The 20963-nt window shown below is 35.9% G+C and overlaps 1 protein-coding gene and 1 pseudogene across 4 annotated transcripts in view; both read right to left on the bottom strand.

The window, feature by feature from the left end:
• FARSB (phenylalanyl-tRNA synthetase subunit beta) overlaps nucleotides 1–20963 on the bottom strand; it is a 96532-nt gene that overhangs the window by 58036 nt on the left and 17533 nt on the right. For all 4 annotated transcript variants that reach the window (XM_063088087.1, XM_063088070.1, XM_063088095.1 and 1 more), the window contains exons 2-5: nucleotides 20420–20475; nucleotides 17389–17543; nucleotides 10528–10597; nucleotides 9611–9726 (exon numbers count right to left, since the gene is read on the bottom strand). In XM_063088087.1, the coding sequence (XP_062944157.1) occupies nucleotides 9611–9726; nucleotides 10528–10569 (158 nt within the window). In that variant the 5' untranslated portion in view covers nucleotides 10570–10597; nucleotides 17389–17543; nucleotides 20420–20475. The remainder of the gene's footprint in view (nucleotides 1–9610; nucleotides 9727–10527; nucleotides 10598–17388; nucleotides 17544–20419; nucleotides 20476–20963) is intronic.
• Nucleotides 15800–16833, bottom strand: LOC134389580 (L-aminoadipate-semialdehyde dehydrogenase-phosphopantetheinyl transferase-like; annotated as a pseudogene).

Genomic DNA, 20963 nt, shown 5'->3' on the forward strand with positions numbered 1-20963 from the left:
ATACAAAGTAGGAGAGAAAGAAGTAGAACTAAGGATATAAAAGGGAGCCAGGAAATGTTGATACTAAATTAAAATCTAAAGGCCTAAATCTTATCAGGAAGGATCACATATTTGGCTCTAAGCTTTCTAACAATCAATTCAAAAAGAGAAACTTGGCCAAAATGGTGTTCTTAAAATTCCTTAAAATTAGCTTTAAATGTATGTGCACATATATATGAGTATTTATGCATAACCACATATTCACACAAAACAGATAAAATGCATGATATCAAATTCTGGTCAACCTCCAAGACAGAGAACTAGAACTTTTATAAATATGGTTAAACTGAACAGAATTTCTGGCAAGCAAAAAGGAAGTGTCACTTTACTCAATGAGTTATAAGCTTATGGAAGATAATAAACCCAGAACTACCCTAGGAAGAAATATACATGATTCATGATGTTTAGGTAAATTAACAATTGACAGATTTATAAGTAAGAAAGTCCATGTTCTCTTAGATATTAATATTGGTCCTTAATCCTGAATCAGTATCTCAACCTATCATCAAAATTTCTACTTCAAACCCATCACAAAAAAATAAATTCCAGATAAGTCAAAGAGCTAAGCATTTTGAAAAACAAAAGACAAACATACATATACACATACAAAAGAATCCATAAAAATTATTCAAAGAAAACACAGAACATGCTCAAAATTGTAGAGTAGGATGCCATTTCTTAAGTAAGACACAAAACATAAAAGTCATATAGGAAGACTGATAAACTTAACTATGTCCAAATTGAAGACCTTAGATATCCAAAAGATCCCAAAAGTCAAAAGATGAGAGACACACTGATAGAAAAGGTTTACAACAGATGTACAGAAAAAGGATTAATATTCCAAATACAGAAAGATATGAAAAAGAAACTAAAAATAACAGTCAGAAATCAAGATTGTATCTATCACACTGGCAAAATTTAAAACCATAGCTATAAAAAAGCAGCAGGGGCTGGTTGGCTCAGTTGGTTAGAGCACAGCCTTCTTACACCAAGGTCATGGGTTTGGATCCCAATATCAGCCAGCTGCCCCAAAAAATAAATAAATAAAAATTAAAAAGCAGTAGCTTGGTGCGGAAAAAACTGAGCAGAAAATTGAGCTGCTGCCAACTGCAGAGATTTACTCTAGCCAAGTGTTTAGAGCCTGAGCCTAGCTAACTATCAAGAGTCTTTGCCTGCAAACGCAAAAATCACTTTTCAGAGAAACATAATAAAATCATGACCCTCTTCCATAATATAATATTTTATATGCAATCAAAGGCAATGGACATGAGACAAAGCAGGGGAACATGACATATACTCCAGATGAAACCAGCTAAGTTTTTCTATACTCCATAGAGACCAATGCTAAGATGCCCCAGATTTTGACATTGCCACACAGAGTTAAAAGCTGCTACGACAAAAAAAGTTCAGTTATTATGGGAAATATCAGCAGAAAAAGAGAAACTATGAAAAACAAACCAGGACTGTCCAGTTACCTCACTCGGTAAAGAGTGGTACTGATAATATCAAGGTCAAGGGTTTGGATCTCCTTGGATTTCTGCACAGGCTAACCCCCCTGTCCCCCCAATAAAAACAAAAATGAAAGGAACCAAACGGATTCCAGAGATGAAAAGTAAAATAACTGGTGTAAAAAATTAACTGGGTACTTCCAGCTTAGATGGAGTAACAGAGAATGGATTTACTCTTGCCTGAACAACCACAAAAAGAGCAAAATATATGAAATAATACTTTTCATGGTGGGCAATGAAGAGCAGCAATCCCTGAGAGACCAGAAACAAGTGAAGTGAACCCTGCAACTGCCCCTGCTTATTGTCTCATGAGACTGCAGGCTGCAGGGCAGAGAAGAGGACCTGGTTGGAGCCCAGTAGACTCCCTGAGTGCAAGAGACACAGCTGAGAGTCTTGGAGGGCCAAGACGGCCAGAGTAGTCAGAATCCTAGAGAAAAGAGAGCTACACAGAGAACTTTGGAGATATGCAGAGGGTTCCCCCTAGGTCTTCAGCTGAGTACTGATCAGTGCATCCAGGTGAGGAAACTACACAAGGCCAAGGAAAGAACCACCGAGGACTATAAGAAACAGTGCCCCACACTCTCACAGAAAACTTCATTTTACATGTGGCAATAGATAAAGAATGCAAGAGGGTCTTGGCTCAGCAGTAGGACTACAGGCATACCGTGTTTTATTGTGCTTCACGTTACAGCTTTTCACAGATACTGCATTTTCCACAAATTGATGATTTCTGGCAACCCTGCTTTGAGCAAGACTACCAGCACCATTCATCCAACAGCAGGTGCTCACTTCATGTCTCCACATCACATTTTGGTAATTCTCACAATGTTTCAAAATTCTTCATCGTTATTGTATTTGTTATGGTAATCTGTGACTTTTGATATTACTATTGTAACTGTTTTGGGGCACCACAAACCACACCCATATAAGACAGCACACTTAATCGATAAATGTGTGTGTTCTGACTGCCCCACTGACCAGCTGGGGAAGGCAGGTTGAAAGCCGAGATAAGCTGAAAGCTAGGCCTCTTGAGCCGAATGGTTACCAAGTTGTGGATCCAAAGGAAAAATTCTTGAAGGAAATTAAAAGTGCTACTCCAGTGGACAAATGATGATAAGAAACCAAAACAGACTTACTGCTATGTGGAGAAAGTTTTAATGATCTGGACAGAAGATTAAATCAGCCACAATATTTTCTTAAGCCTAATCTAGAGACAGGCCTAATTCTTCAATTCTATGAAGGATGAGAAGTGAGGAAGCTATAGAAGAAAAGTTTGAAACTAGCAGATGTTGGTTCATGTGGTTTGAGGAAAGAAGCTATCTTGTCTTCATAACATAAAAGTACAAGGTCAAGCAGCAAGTACTGAAGCAGAACCTGCAGCAAGTTACCCAGAGGATCTAGCTGAGATCATTGAAGGCAGCTACATTAACAGCAGATTTTCAATATAGATGAAACAGCCTTCCATTGGAAGAAGATGCCATCTAGGACTTTCATAGCTAGAGAGAAGTCAATACCTGGCTTCAAAGCTTCAAAGAACAGGCTGACACTCCTGTTAGGGGCTAATGCAGCTGGTGACTTGGTGACTTTAAGTTGAAGCCAATGCTCATTTATCATTCTGAAAATCCTGGTCCCTTAAGAAATTAGCATACCAAAGAGATATCTGCACCCCCATATTACTGCAGCACTATTCACAATAGCCAAAATAGGGAATCAACCTAGGTGTCCATTGACAAATGACTGGATAAAGAAAACATGGCATATATACACAATGAAATACTATGCAGCCATGAAAAAGAATGAAATCCTGTCATATATGGCAAAATGGATGAGCCTGGAAAACATTATGTTAAGCGAAATAAGTCAGGCACCCAAAGATAAATACTGCATGTTCTCACTCTCATGTGGGAGCTAAAAAAAAATACATAAGTTAAACTTCTAGAGGCAGAGAATAGAATTGTAGCAACTAGAGGTTGGGAAGGGAAAGGGGTGGGAGACAGGGAGGGGTTGGTTAATGGACACAAAATTACAGCTAGATAGGAAAAATAAATTCTAGTGGTGTACAATAGTGCTAGGCATCTATAATTAACAATAACTTGTTCTATGTTCTCAAATGGCTGGAAGAGAGGAAATCAAATGTTCTCATCACAAAGAAATGACAAAGTTTTGCAATGATGAATATGCTAATATAATGATCACTGTACACATGTACTGAAATATAAATCTGTACCACATAAATATGTACAACCAATATGTTTCAATTAAAAAAATAAATTCCTTAAAAAAAATTGCTCTATAAGTGGAACAACAAAGCCTGGGTGACAGCACATCTGTTTACAGCATAGTTTACAGTTTACTGACTATTTTAAGCCTAGTGTTGAGACCTACTGCTGAGAAAAAGGTACCTTTCAAAATATTACTGCTCATTGACAATTCACCTAAGAGCTTTAATGAAGATGTACAAGGAGGTTAATGTTGTTTTCATGCCTGCTAACACAACATCCATTCTGCAGCCCATGAATCAGGTAGTAATTTCAACTTTTACGTCTTATTTAAGAAATACATGTATCTTGCCATAGATAGTGATTCCTTTGATGGATTTGGGCAAAATAAGTTAAAAACCTTCAGGAAAGGATAAATCATTTTAAATGCCATTAAGTACATCTATGATTCATAGGAGGAATAATATCAACATTAACTGTAGTTCGGAAGAAGTTGATTCCAACCCTAAGGGATGACTCTGAGGAGTACAAGATGTCAATGGAGGCAGATATGGTGGAAACAGCAAGACAATGAGAATTAGAAGTGAAGATGTGACTGAACTGCTGCAATCTCAAGACAAAACTTTTATGGATGAAGAGTTGCTTCTTATGGACGAACAAAGAAAGTTGTTTCTTAAGATAGAATCTATTCCTGGTGAAGACGCTGTGAATAAGACACTGTGAACATTGCTGAAATGACAACAAAGGATTTAGAATATTACATAATCTTAGTTGATAAAACAGCGGCAAGGTTTGAGAGGACTGACTCCAATTTCGAAAGAAGTTCTACTGTGGATCAAATGCTATCAAAAAGCTTCATATACTAGAGAATTCTTCTGTTAAGAAAAAAAAGAGTTAATAGAAGTAGGAAACTACACTGTCATCTTAAGATTACAATGTGGTAATCATACGACAAGGCTTGGATCATTAGCATTTTGGGTAATAGAGTATTTTTCAATTAAGACATGTACATTGTTTTTTAAAACATAATGCTATTACATACTTAATAGACTATAATATCGTGCAAACATAACTTTTATAAGCACTGGGAAACCAAAAAATTCATGTGACTCACTTTATTGCGACATTTGCTTTCTCAAAGTGGTCTGAAACCAAACCCACAACATCTCTATGGTATGCCTGTAATTAGCTGATGATCAATGAAAAACAGAAAAATAGAGGGAAAAAAAGAGAGAAAAATCAATGGAACCAAAAGCTCCTTCTCTGAAAGATCAATAAAGTTGATAAACCTCTAACCACACTGATCAATGGAAAAAAAAGAGAAGACACAGGAATAAAAGAGGTGACATCACTACAGATATTACAGATACTAAAAGGATAATAAGAGAACATTATGAACAACTTTATGCCAATTAAATTTAATAACTTAGACAAAATGTATGTATTCCTTGAAAAACATAAACTTCCAAAGCTCACTCAAAAGGTTAATTAGAATTTACTGACAGAAAAGGACTCTGGCACACCAGAGTATTAGGATGTGTTCTATTCTTTCCCTTAGAATAGGCTTAAGATTTCCAGAAACACCAAATAAAATAGAACTTAAAGTTTTATTAAGTGAGGAAATGACTTCTGACTTAGATAAAACTAGATTCTTAAGGTATGTTCAGAATAAATAATGTGGCTCAATCACTTACTAGCTATTCTTATGCTTGTCAAAAATCTTATGTCTTATTCCTTATTTTAAAATTATATTTAACTCTGCCGAGAAGCAGGCAGGAGAGCATGCCCAGGGTCCTCAGCAAGGAGCCAGGGACCACAGCCCCCCCACCCCCCCAAGAAACAGGCAACAGAGTACACCCCGGGTTCTAGGCAAGGAGCCGTGGGATGCAGCCCCTTCCCCCACCCGTAAGCAGGCAAGAGAGCACACCTGAGGTCCTGGGAAGGGAGCCAAGGGCTGCAGCCCTGTTCCACCAAGAAGCAGGCAACAGAGCATGCCTGGGATCCTGGGCAGGGAGCTGAGGGCCACAGCCCCCTCCACTCAGAAAGGCAACAGAGCATGCCCAGGTTCTTGGGCAGGGAGCCAAGGGCCACTGCCCCCTCCACTCAGAAAGGCAACAGAGCATGCCCAGGTTCTTGGGCAGGGAGCCAAGGGCCACTGCCCCCTCCACCCAGAAAGGCAACAGAGCATGCCCAGGTTCTTGGGCAGGGAGCCAAGGGCCACTGCCCCCTCCACCAGAAGCAGGCAGGAGAGCATACCTAGCATCTTAGGCAATAAAATTGATAAATCTCTAAACCCTGCTCCAAAGCAGGCAAGAGAATATACCAAAAACACCACTTCCAAGCAAGTGGCCCACCACAGCCACCGTCACAGCCACAGTTGTTGAAAAAGTGGCTCAACACTACAGGAGCATCCATTGCCACCATGCAGGCAAGCCACTGGACACTTGACTGCATTGACACAAGGAGACTCAGCAGCAGAGACTGGAAAACGAAGAGACATCTCTCTCCTCAAAGCCCATTCCAGAGTAATAGAAGCAACTGCTCTACCAGATGCCAGACATCAACACAGAGATACTAGAAATACGAAAACCTAAGAAAATATGACACCACCAAAAGAATACGGTAATTCTTAAATACCAGACCCTGTAGGGCAGGAAACCCTCATAATGACTGAAAAGGAATTCCCAGCAACAATCTCAGGAAACTCACTGAGGTATGAGAAGATTCAGTTAAACATAATGAAACAAGAGAAAAAAATCCAGGATACAAAGAGACTGATACCTTAAAACAGAATGTAGCAGAACTCATGGAACTGAAAGATTCACTCAACAAAATAAAAAACAAAATCCATAGCTTAAGCAGCAAGCTAGAACAAGCAGATGAAAGAGTTTCTGATCTTGAAGACAGTCTTTTCAAAATAACCCAGGTAGACAAAAAAAGGAAAAAGAATTTTAAGAAATGAAGAAAATCTGAGAGCTAGCAGAAAACTTAAGCATACAAACATTAGAATCATGGGTGTTCCAGAAGGTGAGGAAAAAGGAATAGGCATGGAAAACCTATTCAATAAAATAATTATGAAAAACTTCCCAGGTATAGGAAAAGACACAGACCTTCAGATCCAGGAAGCTCAAAGATCCCCAAACAGATTCAACCCAGAAAGATGCTCTCTAAGACACATTACGGTTAAACTGGCAAAGTTCAAAGACAAAGAGAGAACCTTACAAGAAGCAAGAGAAAAGTGTCAAGTCACCTATAAGAGAACCCCTATCAGACTAACAGCAGACTTCTCAACAGAAACTCTACATGCCAGAAGAAAATGAAATGGTATATTCAAAATACTAAAAGAAAAAACTGCCAGCCAAGAATACTATATCAAGCAAGGCTATTTTCCAGACAAAAAAAAGCTGTGGGAGTTCACCACACAACCAGCCCTATAAGAAATCCTCAAAAGGAGTCCTGTATCTGGAATCTGAAAATCTGAAAAACAATAATCACTACCACGAATATACAAGAAAGAACAAAAACCACTGGTAAAACAAAAATGCAAAGAAGAAAGAGAAAGAAACTAAATTTTACCACCCAAAAAGCCATAGTGACAATGTAATAATGCCCCTACTTTATTTCTGATTTTAGTAATTTCAGTCTTCTCTCTTTTTTGATGGTTAGTCTAAAAAAGGTTTGCAAATATTGTTGATCTTTTTAAACAATCAACTTAGCATTTTGTTGATTTTCTCTATTGCTTTTAATTCCCTACTTCATATATTTCTGTTGTAATTTTTGTTATTTCCTATCTATATTTACTTCTGCTTTGGTTTGCTCTAGTTTTTCTAAGGTAGAAGTTTATATTACTGATTTGAGATTTTTATTTTTAATATAGGTGTTTACAGGTATAAATTTTCCTCTCAACACTGCATGAGCCCTGCATCCTATAAATTTTGATACATTGTGCTTTGATCTTTATCTCAAAGTACTCTCTAATTTTCCTGTGATTTTTCTTTTTGCCTATTGTTTATTAAGGAAAGAGTGTTGTTTAACTTCCACACATTTGTGAGTTTTCTAAATTTTCTTCTGCTATTGTGGTCAGAGAACATATTTTCTATGATCTCAGTCTTTTTATTAAAAAAAAAAAGGAAAAATCAATCAAACAAAAAAGTTCATGGAGAGATTCCCGTTATCTTTCAATTCTATTTTTCCATGAACATTAAATGCCCTTATGTTTACCTTCAGTTTTATTGACTTTTTATGTAATTTATGATGCTGAACTTAAGACAATTAATTTCTGTTCTTGATTTATTTTTATTAAGTGGACCTCTTGATTTCCTTAGAAATTAATTGGCCTTGAAAAGTTTATTCATCTTCCTGTGTTGAAATTAACTTGATTTTTGCATGCTTTTGGAAGACGTTAGAAAGCTACTGAAAATAACTGTAGAGATTATAAAATGAAATATGTAAATTTTAATAAGTTTTACATCTCCAGTTTCTGTGAAAATTAGAAGCCCTACTTCCTACAGAGTATTTTGATTTTGTTATTCATGTTATTCAGCTTATGTATCTATTATCTGAACAAATAAATGTGCATATCCTTGTTATATTAAAACAAATAAAATAAAATTATATTTAAATTTTTATTGTTTTGCTTAATAATGACATATCAGCAAACTAACATACAGACTTTATGTAAAAGGACTGGGAATAAATGTTATTTGGAATCTGAAAGAAATCTTGCTTCTACCACATGAGCAAAAATATTTCAGGAAAAAGAGAACTTGTGAGCTTAACCACAGGTGTGACTTTTACTATTAAACATTTTCACCAAGAAAATGTCCAAAATTCTCTTTTAACCCTGTCCCTAGCCCATCCCATAAACACAGCCCTTCCTAGTCTTCACAGTTTACCAAACTATAATTATTAAAAAAAAATTATTTTTCCTATTTTTATTCAAGACATATTTAACTGTCAATCATACTTTGGGGTCAACACAGATAACTTATGTTGTTATATTTCAGAACCAACACAAAGAAACTTGGTATGTTAGCTAAAGCCTGAGGTTTCTCATCATCAGTAAATATTTAGTTTTCATCAGGGTTTTTTTAATTTTTATTTTTTGGCAGCTGGCCAGTACAGGGATCTGATCCCTTGACCTTTGTGTTATAACATCATGCTCTAACCAACTGAGCTGACCGGCCAGCCCTCCATTAGGGTTTTTGAAATAATGAAATTAATTAAAGGACCCCCATTTCTACCTTTTTGACCTTTAGGAGTTCAGGAATTGTATAGGTTTGAAGATCACTGAACTAAAGGGAGCTGTGCAGGAAATAATGTAAAGTAATATAAAAATAAAATCAGTAAAATTCAGTCATTTAAACTCATGTTTTAACCGTCAATCTACAATTACACTCATTCAAAAAGATCAAAACAAATTTTTTTTTTTCCATTTTTAAAATGATAGGTTATACTTTTACTTTTCAAATTACCAAGTTCACACTTAGTAGTATAATCCACTATTGATTTGAACAACAACAGAAAAAACCAAGAAAATCTCTATGACTAGATAATTCTTCTCAATATAGTATTCAAAATATATCTCCTGTGTCTCCATGCATGAATCATTTATAAACAGTAACGAATATCTGTCTGGTAAAGCAAAGTTAAACTCATTACTCTAACATATTATTGATTTAGAAATGCTTTGAAAAAATCTGCAGAGGAGGAAGAAAGGATGAAGAGATGGATAGAGGGAGGGAAGGTAGAAGGGGCATTAGGGAGAAAGAAGAGGGGAAAGCAAAGAGTGGGAGGAAGAAGGGAGAAGGGAAGGCAAGGAGGAAAGAAGACGCAACCACAAACCTGCAAATATTCTGATGTAATTTCTCTTGAAGTTCAATGAAGCTGTCATATCGATCTTTAGTAAACTTTATATTTCGGAGAACTGCTGCTACAGCAAAAGGACGTATTTTAGCAGTCTGAAATTCATAACATCATTAGAGACAGTAAATATTACAGCCTTTCTTTGTAATAACATCTTATAATAGAGGTAACTGCACTATTGACCCTGTCACAAATTTTCATTCAAAAAAGAATATGTTCACTTATTCAATCAACAAGTAATTAGGCAGTGAACAAGAGACAAAGTCATTGTCCTCACAGAATTTACATTTCAGTAAGATTTCTGAAAATTTACTAAATAACTGAGAAAAATTAATCTTTAGTTTGCTCATAGTTCATTTTTTACCAAAACAACCCCCCCAAAACAGTTTCTCTTTCAAAGTTTTATTAATATACCACAATTGAAACAATTATATCTCAAATATGTTTTTTTTTTTTTTTTCTTTTGGAGGCTGGCTGGTACAGAGATCCAAACCCTTAACTTTGGTGCGATAACAAAGCACTCTAACCAACTGAGCTAAATGGCTAGCCCTCAAATGTGTTTTAAGTAAGCATTTGGATATTATTTTCCAAAATTATTTATGGAAAACAGATACTTTGCTCTCCTTCATTTCTTGGTAAAAACAAATTGGCGATATTTAAAAGCTAGAGACTAAATATATGAGGGTACCTTAAAAAGTTTGTGGAAAAATAAATTAAAAGATAACACAAATCTTTCTATGAACTTTTTGAAGAGCTTTGTACATCTATTTCAGCAAATGATTAAAGAAAATTACATTTGGCAGAAGAGTCAACTCTGTTCCTTTTTCTTCCCCACCTTTCAGATATATACACAAAAGAGATTTTTAAAAGGGAAAATAAGAATTTATCCTTATTACCTCTTCTGTGATAATCAGTTTCTGGATTTCTCCATTAGGCATTACCCGTTTATACACTGGAGCTTTTATCCTAAAATAATATTCAAACAAAATTACTCATTATTAATCAAAACATTTGGTGAATTAATTATATCCTATGCTATATATAGAAAGTATATTAAATGAGCAAAATTAAGACAATGGGTTGAGTACAGTAAGTAAAATTGTGGCTGAATATTTAAAAAACAAAAAAAGAAAAACAAAAACTAACTTTCTAACATTTAATTGTCCAAAAATGCTTCATTATAATGAGTTTCCTATCAGTGGAGATCCAGCAGAGACTACAAAACCATTAACTAAGGAATTGTTTACAGCACATTTAAACATTGGTTGAGGGGCCAGATTAGAAAACCTTTAAGTTTCATTTCAACCATGAAATTCTGAGCTTCCAGTAAAAAATGGAGCTTATTAAAAATACAGAATCCCTGGTCCTATCCGGACTTACTGAATCAGAAAAGTCAAGACAAAGGCTTGGTAAATGGTACATTTTGAAGGCTGCTATGGTTTGAATGTCTCCTCAAAACTCATTGAAGCTTGATCCCCCTTATAACAGTGTTAAGAGGGTGGGAAATCAGACTATGGTATTTGAAAGGTGAGCCACTGGAAGTTAATTGGAACGTGAGGACTCTATGCTCATGAACGGATTAACCCATTCATGGATCAATGGTTTAATGGGTTCACGGAGTAGACTGGCAGCTTTATTAGGAGAGCAAGTGCTGTGAATTGATGAATTGTGTCCCCCAAAGTTCACACATTAGAAGTTTAATTCCCACTGTAACTGTTGCGGGCAGGAAATCCTATTATGTAATTGAAAGGTGGGGCCTTGAAGGGGTGATTAGATTATAAGACCATGCTGTAGTTAATGGATTGATAATGGTGTTCAGGGGTGTGGTTCTGAGGGCTTTAAAAGGAGAGGTCATGAGAAACAATCTCTCTCTCTGCTCTACCATTTTCTGCCATGTGAGACCCCCGCATTGCTATAAAGCCACCACCAAAGAAGACCCCCACCAGCTATTTTCCCTGAACTTAGGACTTCCCAGCCTCTAAAATTGTAAGCAATGAATTTCATTTTCTTACAAATTACCAGTTCTGTGTATTTTGTTATAAGCAACAAAAATGGACTCATACAGCAAGTAAGCATGTGGAAATGCTCTTGCTTTTGCCATGTGACACCCTGTATCGCCATGGGACTCTATAGATAGTCCCCACCAAGAAGAAAGCCCTCACCAGATGTATCCCCTTGACTTGGACTTCCCAGCCTCCAAACTGTAAGAAATAAATTTTGTTTGCTCATAAATTACCCAGTTTCAGGCATTATATTATGAGCAACAGAAAACAGACTAATAGAAAGGTATATCCAGTCAATTATCATGAGAAGTTGGGAATTATTGTTTTAATGCATTGCTTTCCAAACTTCAAGTTGCTTACAATCAACAGGTAGTTTGTTAAACTGCATATTCTGATTCACTGGGTCTTGGGTGGAGGTTAAGATCCTGCATTTTTAATAAGCTCTCAGGTGATGCAGACGCTGCTGGTCCACGGACTACACTTTGAGTAGCAAAGTTTTTAAGTCACATTCCTAATTCAGTCTAGTCATAAAAATCACATGAGGTATCCATTAAAAATATAGATTCTGATCAGGGGGGTTTGGAAAACACACTCCTTGACTGTGAAATATAAGGACCTGACTGTCATGTAGGAAACCAACAGGGTCAACCCCAAAATTTTAACTATCTTAACCAAATGCCTAATAATCATTTCACCAACACCCATCATTCATCTGAAGCCTCATAATATCAGAATTTAGCCCATCAGCCAGAGGCTCCTATTCTTTTGCAACTGACCAGGTGATGTATTTGTAATAAAAATTAATTTTTTTTTTTTTTTTTTTACTAACCTCATTTGTAATGAAAGAAATACAAATTTATAAAAGGAACTCTCATACATTGTTGGTGGGACTGCAAAATGGTGCAGACTTTATGGAAAATGGTATGGAGGTTCCTCAAACAATTACAGATAAATCTACCATATGACCCAGATATTCCACTGCTGGGAATATACTCAGAGGAATGGAAATCATCATGCCAAAGGGATGCCTGTACAGCAATGTTTATTGCAGCACTATTTACAATAGCCAAGAGTTGGAAACAGCCCAAATGTCCATCATCAGATGAGTGGATAAGGAAACTGTGGTATATCTACACAATGGAATTCTACTCTGCTATAAAAAACAATGAAATACTACCATTCGCAACAACATGGATGGACTTAGAGAAAATCACACTAAGTGAAACAAGTCAGGCACAGAAAGAGAAATACCACATGTTCTCACTTATTTGTGGAAGATAAAAATAAATAAACACACAAATAAAGGCGGGGAAGGAAGAAGACAACAATCACAACAATCCTTGAACTTGTTAAAACAAGTGAACAGATATGATGTGGGGGGGAGGTGGGGGATGAGGAACGGGTAAAGGGTCATGAAAATCAACTATGATGCACATTGAGAAGTTGAAATGAAGAAAAATAAATAAATAAATAAATAAATAAAAATAAAAAATAAAAAATGACACATTTTTCAGTTATATTGGCAAAGATTAAATACAAAAAAAAAAAAAGATTAATACTTATGATTTACCATGGAATATATAGGTAGGATGGAGGTGGTCACATATACACTATTAACTGGAAGTGTAAATTGTACAGCCTTTTTGGACAGCAACATGGTTATACTCCTCAAAGCTCTAAAAATGTTTAAGCCCTTTGAACCAGTTATTCACTTCTAAAAACTTTCTTTTTTTTTTTTTTTTTTTTAAATTTTATTTTGTCGATATACATTGTAGCTGATTAATGCTCCCCATCACCAAAACCTCCCTCCCTTCTCCCTCCCCCCCTCCCCCCCAACCATGTCCTTTCTGTTTGTTTGTTGTATCAACTTCAAATAATTGTGGTTGTTATATCTTCTTCCCCCCCCCCCCCCGGTTTGTGTGTGTATGTGTGTATGTGTGTGTGTGAATTTATATATTAATTTTTAGCTCCCACCAATAAGTGAGAACATGTGGTATTTCTCTTTCTGTGCCTGACTTGTTTCACTTAATATAATTCTCTCGAGGTCCATCCATGTTGTTGCAAATGGCAGTATTTCATTCGTTTTTATAGCTGAGTAGTATTCCATTGTGTAGATGTACCACATTTTCCGTATCCACTCATCTGATGATGGGCATTTGGGCTGGTTCCAACTCTTGGCTATTGTATAGAGTGCTGCGATGAACATTGGGGAACAGGTATACCTTCGACTTGATGATTTCCATTCCTCTGGGTATATTCCCAACAGTGGGATGGCTGGGTCGTATGGTAGATCTATTTGCAATTGTTTAAGGAACCTCCATACCATTTTCCATAGAGGCTGCACCATTTTGCAGTCCCACCAACAATGTATGAGAGTTCCTTTTTCTCCGCAGCCTCGCCAGCATTTATCGTTCATAGTCTTTTGGATTTTAGCCATCCTAACTGGGGTTAGATGGTATCTCAATGTGGTTTTGATTTGCATTTCCCGGATGCTGAGTGATGTTGAGCATTTTTTCATATGTCTGTTGGCCATTTGGATATCTTCCTTAGAGAAATGCCTACTTAGCTCTTTTGCCCATTTTTTAATTGGGTTGCTTGTTTTCTTCTTGTAAAGTTGTTTGAGTTCCTTATATATTCTGGATATTAATCCTTTGTCAGATGTATATTTTGCAAATATTTTCTCCCACTCTGTTGGTTGTCTTTTAACTCTGTTAATTGTTTCTTTTGCTGTGCAGAAGCTTTTTAGTTTGATATAATCCCATTTGTTTATTTTTCCTTTGGTTGCCCGTGCTTTTGGGGTCGTATTCATGAAGTCTGTGCCCAGTCCTATTTCCTGAAGTGTTTCCCCTATGTTTTCTTTAAGAAGTTTTATTGTCTCAGGGTGTATATTTAAATCCTTAATCCATTTTGAGTTGATTTTAGTATATGGTGAGAGGTAAAAACTTTCTTAAAGACATAATTAAGCAGTACTACAAAGTGTGGAAGGACAGTGACGGCACCACTGCTTCCAGTAATCAACTGCAGACAATCAAAATGTCTAATACAGGGGACTGGCCGGTTAGCCGAGATGGTTAGAGCGTGGTGTTGATAACACCAAAGGTCAAGGGCTCAGATTCCCGTATTGGCCAGTGGCCAAAAAAATTAATACAATAAACAAATAAATAAACAAACAGAGAAAGATGAGCCAATTGTGACACATCTTTCTTATGGCAGGCAGTGCCTTCACCTCGATGCCATTCTCCCAAACCCACCTTAGCTTCTTCCTTTCCAACAGGATCTACATCTAACAGAGGCAAAAATGTCAGACAATGCCTTCCTCTGTGACCTCATCTGAATCAATGGAAACTGAGAGGAAGTCTTCTGAGGGTTTTGAGGAAAAGTCTTCCTTATAGATTAAAAAAAAAAAAAAAAAAAAAAAGTGAAGGAGAAATGGCCTCTTTTGCCTTTTTGATGCAATTTTATGAAGATATGAAACTGGAAGTTACTGCAGCACATCTTGTGATTGGGAGGGGAATGACCCTAAGGTAAAACCAGTAAACTGGGGCAAACGCAAAACAAAAACAAAAAAACCTGTGTGTTATATGAGACAACACATGCCCTTGGTTACTTAAGCCAATTATATTAGAACATTGTTACCTATGGTCAAAAGCATCCTAACTAATATTAGCCATACAGCAGAGTACTTTAAAACCACTAAAAGTTATGTCACAGAGGTATACGCAGTAGATGTGCAGTTAAAAAAAATTACAGTAGTCTGTTCCATTAAAAAACATAAAAGAAATATGTTAATATGTATTCATTTGCCAAGAAAAAGGTCTGGAAAGATACTCAAGGTTTTAATAGTAGTTATCTCTGAAAGCAGGATTTAAATGTTTCTTTTTTGCATATTTGCATTTTCTATTTTTTTTCTTACAGTGAGCATGTATCACTCTAAAATTCTGCCACCCTTTCTACTTCTATCAATTCAATGCAATTTTGGAAAAGAAGAGGTAAGACATGTATTCTAGTGAGCTATCTTGAACTGGAAGTCTGCTTTTTAATAGGAAAAGTTTTCATTATTTTTTTAAAACTGTTTTGTGAAATAAAATTAGATATTATCAGTCATTCATTTTTCAGGAATATGGAAGATTAGTTTTCATTTCCTTTTGTTATTTAGGAATTCATATCACGACTTTGTACCATTTTGTATTGGAATTTCTTCTGTGAAGCAAAAATAGTCCCAAAATGAAGGATCTTCAGGTGTTATAGGAATAGCAGATTCTATTAAACCATTAAAAGTGAGAATAGTAAAATGCCTCTGGGATGGTTTAGAATCATTTTGAGATGATATATTCTAATGTCTAGATCCATTGGCTTTCCTACGAGCTACTGCAACAAACTGGTGCTCATCTATTTTGCCTTTTTCAAATGCCCATTCTTTTTCTTCCTCCCCATCTAGGAACAAATGTATTTCTTTAAAAACTTAGCCAATATCCAACTTTAATGGAGATATATCAAATTTAAACTGCTGTAATTCAAATCCTAGCCCAACATCTATGGCCTTTATGAAGCTTTCGTTCAGTGCTCAATTCATATAAAACATATCCAGATGAGTCCATTCATACTTAAAGCTTCTGATTGTTTCTCATTCTCTGTTGGTAAACTTTCTTTTCATAATATGAAAGAATTCTGGAATCGAACCATGACCCAGAAAACTAGTCTTCATTATGTCAATTCCAACTTGTACCTCAGGATCAGCAGCAAGTACCACATAGTCCCCTTGATAGATGTAAAACTGGGGTAAGGATTCAATGAGTCCTTTGCGAGGACTGGTTTCCTTTTGCAGTTCTCTGCAAATGAATATTATTCCAAGGGATATTCAATTTCTCTGCAATTAATTTCCTTATTATCAGACAACCAGCCATGGCTGCCTTAGCATCCTGGGCAAAGACACACTGGCGAATGCACTCTTTCTCCTTGGGCTGGATCAATTGCACTGCCAGCAGCCACTAGGCTCTGCTTGGCAGCCACGTGCCGCAGGAAAAGGCCCAGTGCACATCTTCTGTGAGTGGCATGAGGCAGAACCATTTGGCTGGGAAACCATAAACTAAAAACAGAGCTCACAGCTACCTTGGGCCTGATGGCACAGATGCTAACCAAAAATAGTTATTTTTAATAGCTGTCATTTTTTTTTTACTTTATATATTCATTACATTCCATATCTACCACATAAAGAGTTGGAAGGGGCCTTAAAAATCTTCTTCAGTATAGATTAGGAGATTGAAACTAGAGAGGCCAATTAACTTGCTCAAGATCATATAGCCATCATAAGACATCAGTTTTCTGGTTAGAAAACTCCACTCCAGAGCTTCCTTAGAATTCTTAAGGTAAAAAAACATAAAGTATTGCCACCTCTACCTTTCCTCACAAACTTTAACAAATACAATGAACTATCCACTCCAATAAGATTACTGAGTGAAATCACACAAACCTGCCAAAGAATTTTTTAAGCAGCCATAAAATCATTAACTTCCAGTTTCAAAATACGCTCCCCAAATGAAAGGCTATGATTGAATATTTAGGTAAATTTCCAAATGACTACAATCTATATGAATCTCATTCTCCAAACATCCCTCTATTCAGACCTAAAGCTGTGCACCTATATAAGTTTATTTCTAGAAATTTAAACATGCTTATTGATAATGACAGGGGGAGGGGAGGGAAGGAGAGGAGAGATCCAACTTAGCAAAATATTTAATGAACATATTTCCTTACCTTTCTTTGAAGACCTGAAGTCCTCGAACCAATCCTTCCAGACACAGGAGATCATATCTATTGGCAGGGACGTCAATTTTGTAAAGAACAACATTAGAGGCCCCTTCTGCCTTTAAATTACCTTGTTCCTTACTTATTATTTCTTTCTCAGAAGTCTAAAACGAGACAAATAATAATAATAATAATTAATATAACTAATAAATTTAAACTCTTTTTAAAAAGTAGAAGGCAGTAACTATATTATACATGTTATTTACTGTAACAAAAACATGGGTTTATTATATGTGCAACAAAAACAAAAAAAAAATAGCAGACAGAAAAATACTCCAACTTTTACTGAGTTCAGACATAGAGCATCCTCAGTCATTCCAGAAAAGCACAAATCCATCTAAATGATGGCCTACTGGCCAAATCATACCTGACATCTGTTTTTTGAAAATGAAGCTTTACTGGAATACAGACAGACCCATTCATTTACATATTATCTATTGTTACTTACACACTACAACAGCTGAGTTGAAACAGAGACTATATAGCCTACAAAGCCGAAAGTATTTACTGTCTTGCCCTTTGCCAAAAATTTGCCCATTGCAATCTAAAAGAAAATGAAACCATCACCAAGAACATAGAGCAACAACAAAAGTGCCACAGAGGTAAAATAAAGATGATTCACCAAATAAAAGAAATACAACTTTTTATAGGATAATGACTCTAAAAGCTAAATCCTGTGGACACTCAAGCCTAGAAGCAACATGAGAATGAAAGTGATAATATAAAAACAAAAAATATTCACCAGAAGAGATCAGAGTGGTTATTTCTTAAAAATAACCACTCCCAAGAAGTTACATTCTATTCACTATGTTTACTACAGCAGGGAACTGTAAATATATTTAAGAAATTTTCAATCAAAATGATTAAAAGTTATATTCCAATTGTTAATGTTACCCTTTAATTATTTGGAAACTCCACTTACCCAGAATTCCTGCTATTTCTACCACCAACAAAACCTGCTAAAATAACTGATACATTTCTATCAAAATATGTAATGATTTTTGTTTTACATTATGTCCTCCCTGCCACAATACGAGTTCAAATTAAGAATTTGAATTCTTAGTTCAAATTAAGAATTATAATCCGCACTTGCACAGTATGCAGAGGAACTCACTTTTAGTCACTAAGCATTATGTGCCCAAGTTTCCCTTAAGAACCACAGAGATCCACACAATGCTGGGACTGTGCAAGGCCATGCCAGGCTTCAAAGAAACATCTACCCTGACATCTCAAACTCAGGAGGCAAATTTTAAAAATTAAGAAAAATGAAAAAATGAAAAGAAGAGGAAGAGGAAGAAGGAGCAGGAGGTGGGAAAAGAGGAAGAGATGGGAAGAGGCAGAAAGAAGAATTAGAATTTAAATAATGTTCAATCAAAGGCATCAATAAAATTACTGTTTTTTAGTGAAAAAAAGTTGAGTATCCCCACAGGGGATGGTAGACTTCAAGACGGACCTATATAAAGAAGTGGAGATAATATGGTAACCAGAGAAATAACGGCATCTGGTTAAAAAATGGCTTAATTCCTTTGGGAAAAAAAAGAAAGGGCTGGCCAGTTAGCTCACTTTGTTAGAGCATGGTGCTGATAACACCAAGGTCAAGGGTTTGGATGCCTGTATTGGCCAGCTGCCAAAAAACAAAAAACCCTACAGCAATTTAAATCTTTCATTTTCAGCATCTCAGTTCATACAGAGACTATATGTGAAGACTGAGTTTATTATCAGTGCTACCTGACAAAAAGCTAACAGAAATCAAAAAGCCACTTAAATTTCAGAGCCGGAAAGGATCTATAAAGATCATATAATCAAAACCCTTTATTTCACCAATGAAAAGGAGGGCCAGAGACTAAAATATAAGGCTCAGAGATGCAAAGTAATTGTCCAGTAAATGTTGGATATGAAAACACAACTCAAATTTTCTGGACTGGCCAGTTAGCTCAGTTGGTTAAAGCACCACCTTGTAACACCAAGGTCAAAGTTTTGGATCCCAGTACACGCTATTTGCCACCCACCGCTCCCTCCCTCAAAAACACACAACAAACCTCAAATTTTCTGATATCCATTCCAATGCTCTTAGATATCACATAGCCTCAAACAAAGTTTTGAGGTTTAGTAAAATTTTTAATACCAACTTACAAACTGCAGATATCTCAGCCAATTTCTCAAGCATCCAGATACTCGTTAATATAAAGATTACCTTTTCTGCGACATTAGTAAAGAAGCAGCAGGGAAACTCAGGCAAGACAATGTGGATTTTTGTTAAGTGAAGATTTTTCAAACTATACCTAAGATAATGTTATATAAAACACTGAATAGATCAAGAAGGTAACGGCCTTAGAAAAAAATAACACTACCAGAAAACTACTGTCCTTTTAACTATAAGTACAATGTCTTTAATATATAATCTTTATTAACAATATATTTTATAAATAAAATATATACCCCCCCATACATGCTTTTTAAAATATTTGATCAAAATATGAGATCATTTTACAAGGTTAATACATACAGTAATGAATAAGCTAGTCAAATAGGGATGGGGGTGGCAAACAGAGACTGAAAGAGGAGGAGGTGGAGGTGAAGGAGGCACAGCTACTCTGGTTAAAGCAACATTTCCACTGCTTCCCACGTCCCTTTCCATGGTTAATATGGAAAAAAAAAAAAAATCTAAACTGCCAGGTAGCTCACTCTCATTTTGGGGTTATTTGGTTTTTTTATCCATCTCCACAGCATTAGCCTGATAGCTTGAAACGATTGCATACAGAATAAGGCATGAATCCCTTTTGAGATTTTAATCAAAGTGACGGATACTTTTAGAACTGGAGCTTAGCCCTCTGAACACAGAGAACACAGAAATCATTATGGCTCACAAATGTATCATCTTAGTCTAACTATAAGATAACAAAGACAAAATACAGTAAACCTCTGAAAAATGAACTTATACACAGAATATATGAAAAATAAACAAATATCCAATACATACAATTTCATCAAGTTCCAGACCAAATTCAAAACAAAGTTCATCAAATTCTTCGTCAGCTAGGAAAAAAAAGAGGACATTAATTTTAATCTGTTCAGCATAAACAAAAATAGTATATAAATTGCATCTTATTATTAAATGCCTTACAGCAAGCACACTATTAAGTAACAGATATTGCCATTTAAAAACAAACAAAAAAGCTTGATCAAAATTAGGAAAACAAAATGATTAATAGTCAAAACTATTAAAGGGCTGATAAATCTGTACTAATATCAACTACAGAATTAGGTTACCTACAGTGGGAAGTTTGCATTTACTTAGGAAAAAAACAACCTGTTAAGTAGGGATCAAATATAAAGTAGGCTCCAAATAACAGAACCAACACAGTAAAACAATGGCATGTTAAGTCCTATCCTTTAAAATTCTTTGAGGCAGCCTGACACTTGGCTTTGGAGCCAAGCCAATCACACTTTGAATTCTGAGTATCCTATCTACTAATTCTGAGAACTTGGCACCTTATGAAAACTTTAGGGATGCCTCATCTGTA

The sequence above is a fragment of the Cynocephalus volans genome, chromosome 1, assembly GCF_027409185.1.
Source record: "Cynocephalus volans isolate mCynVol1 chromosome 1, mCynVol1.pri, whole genome shotgun sequence".
NCBI lineage: Eukaryota > Metazoa > Chordata > Mammalia > Dermoptera > Cynocephalidae > Cynocephalus > Cynocephalus volans.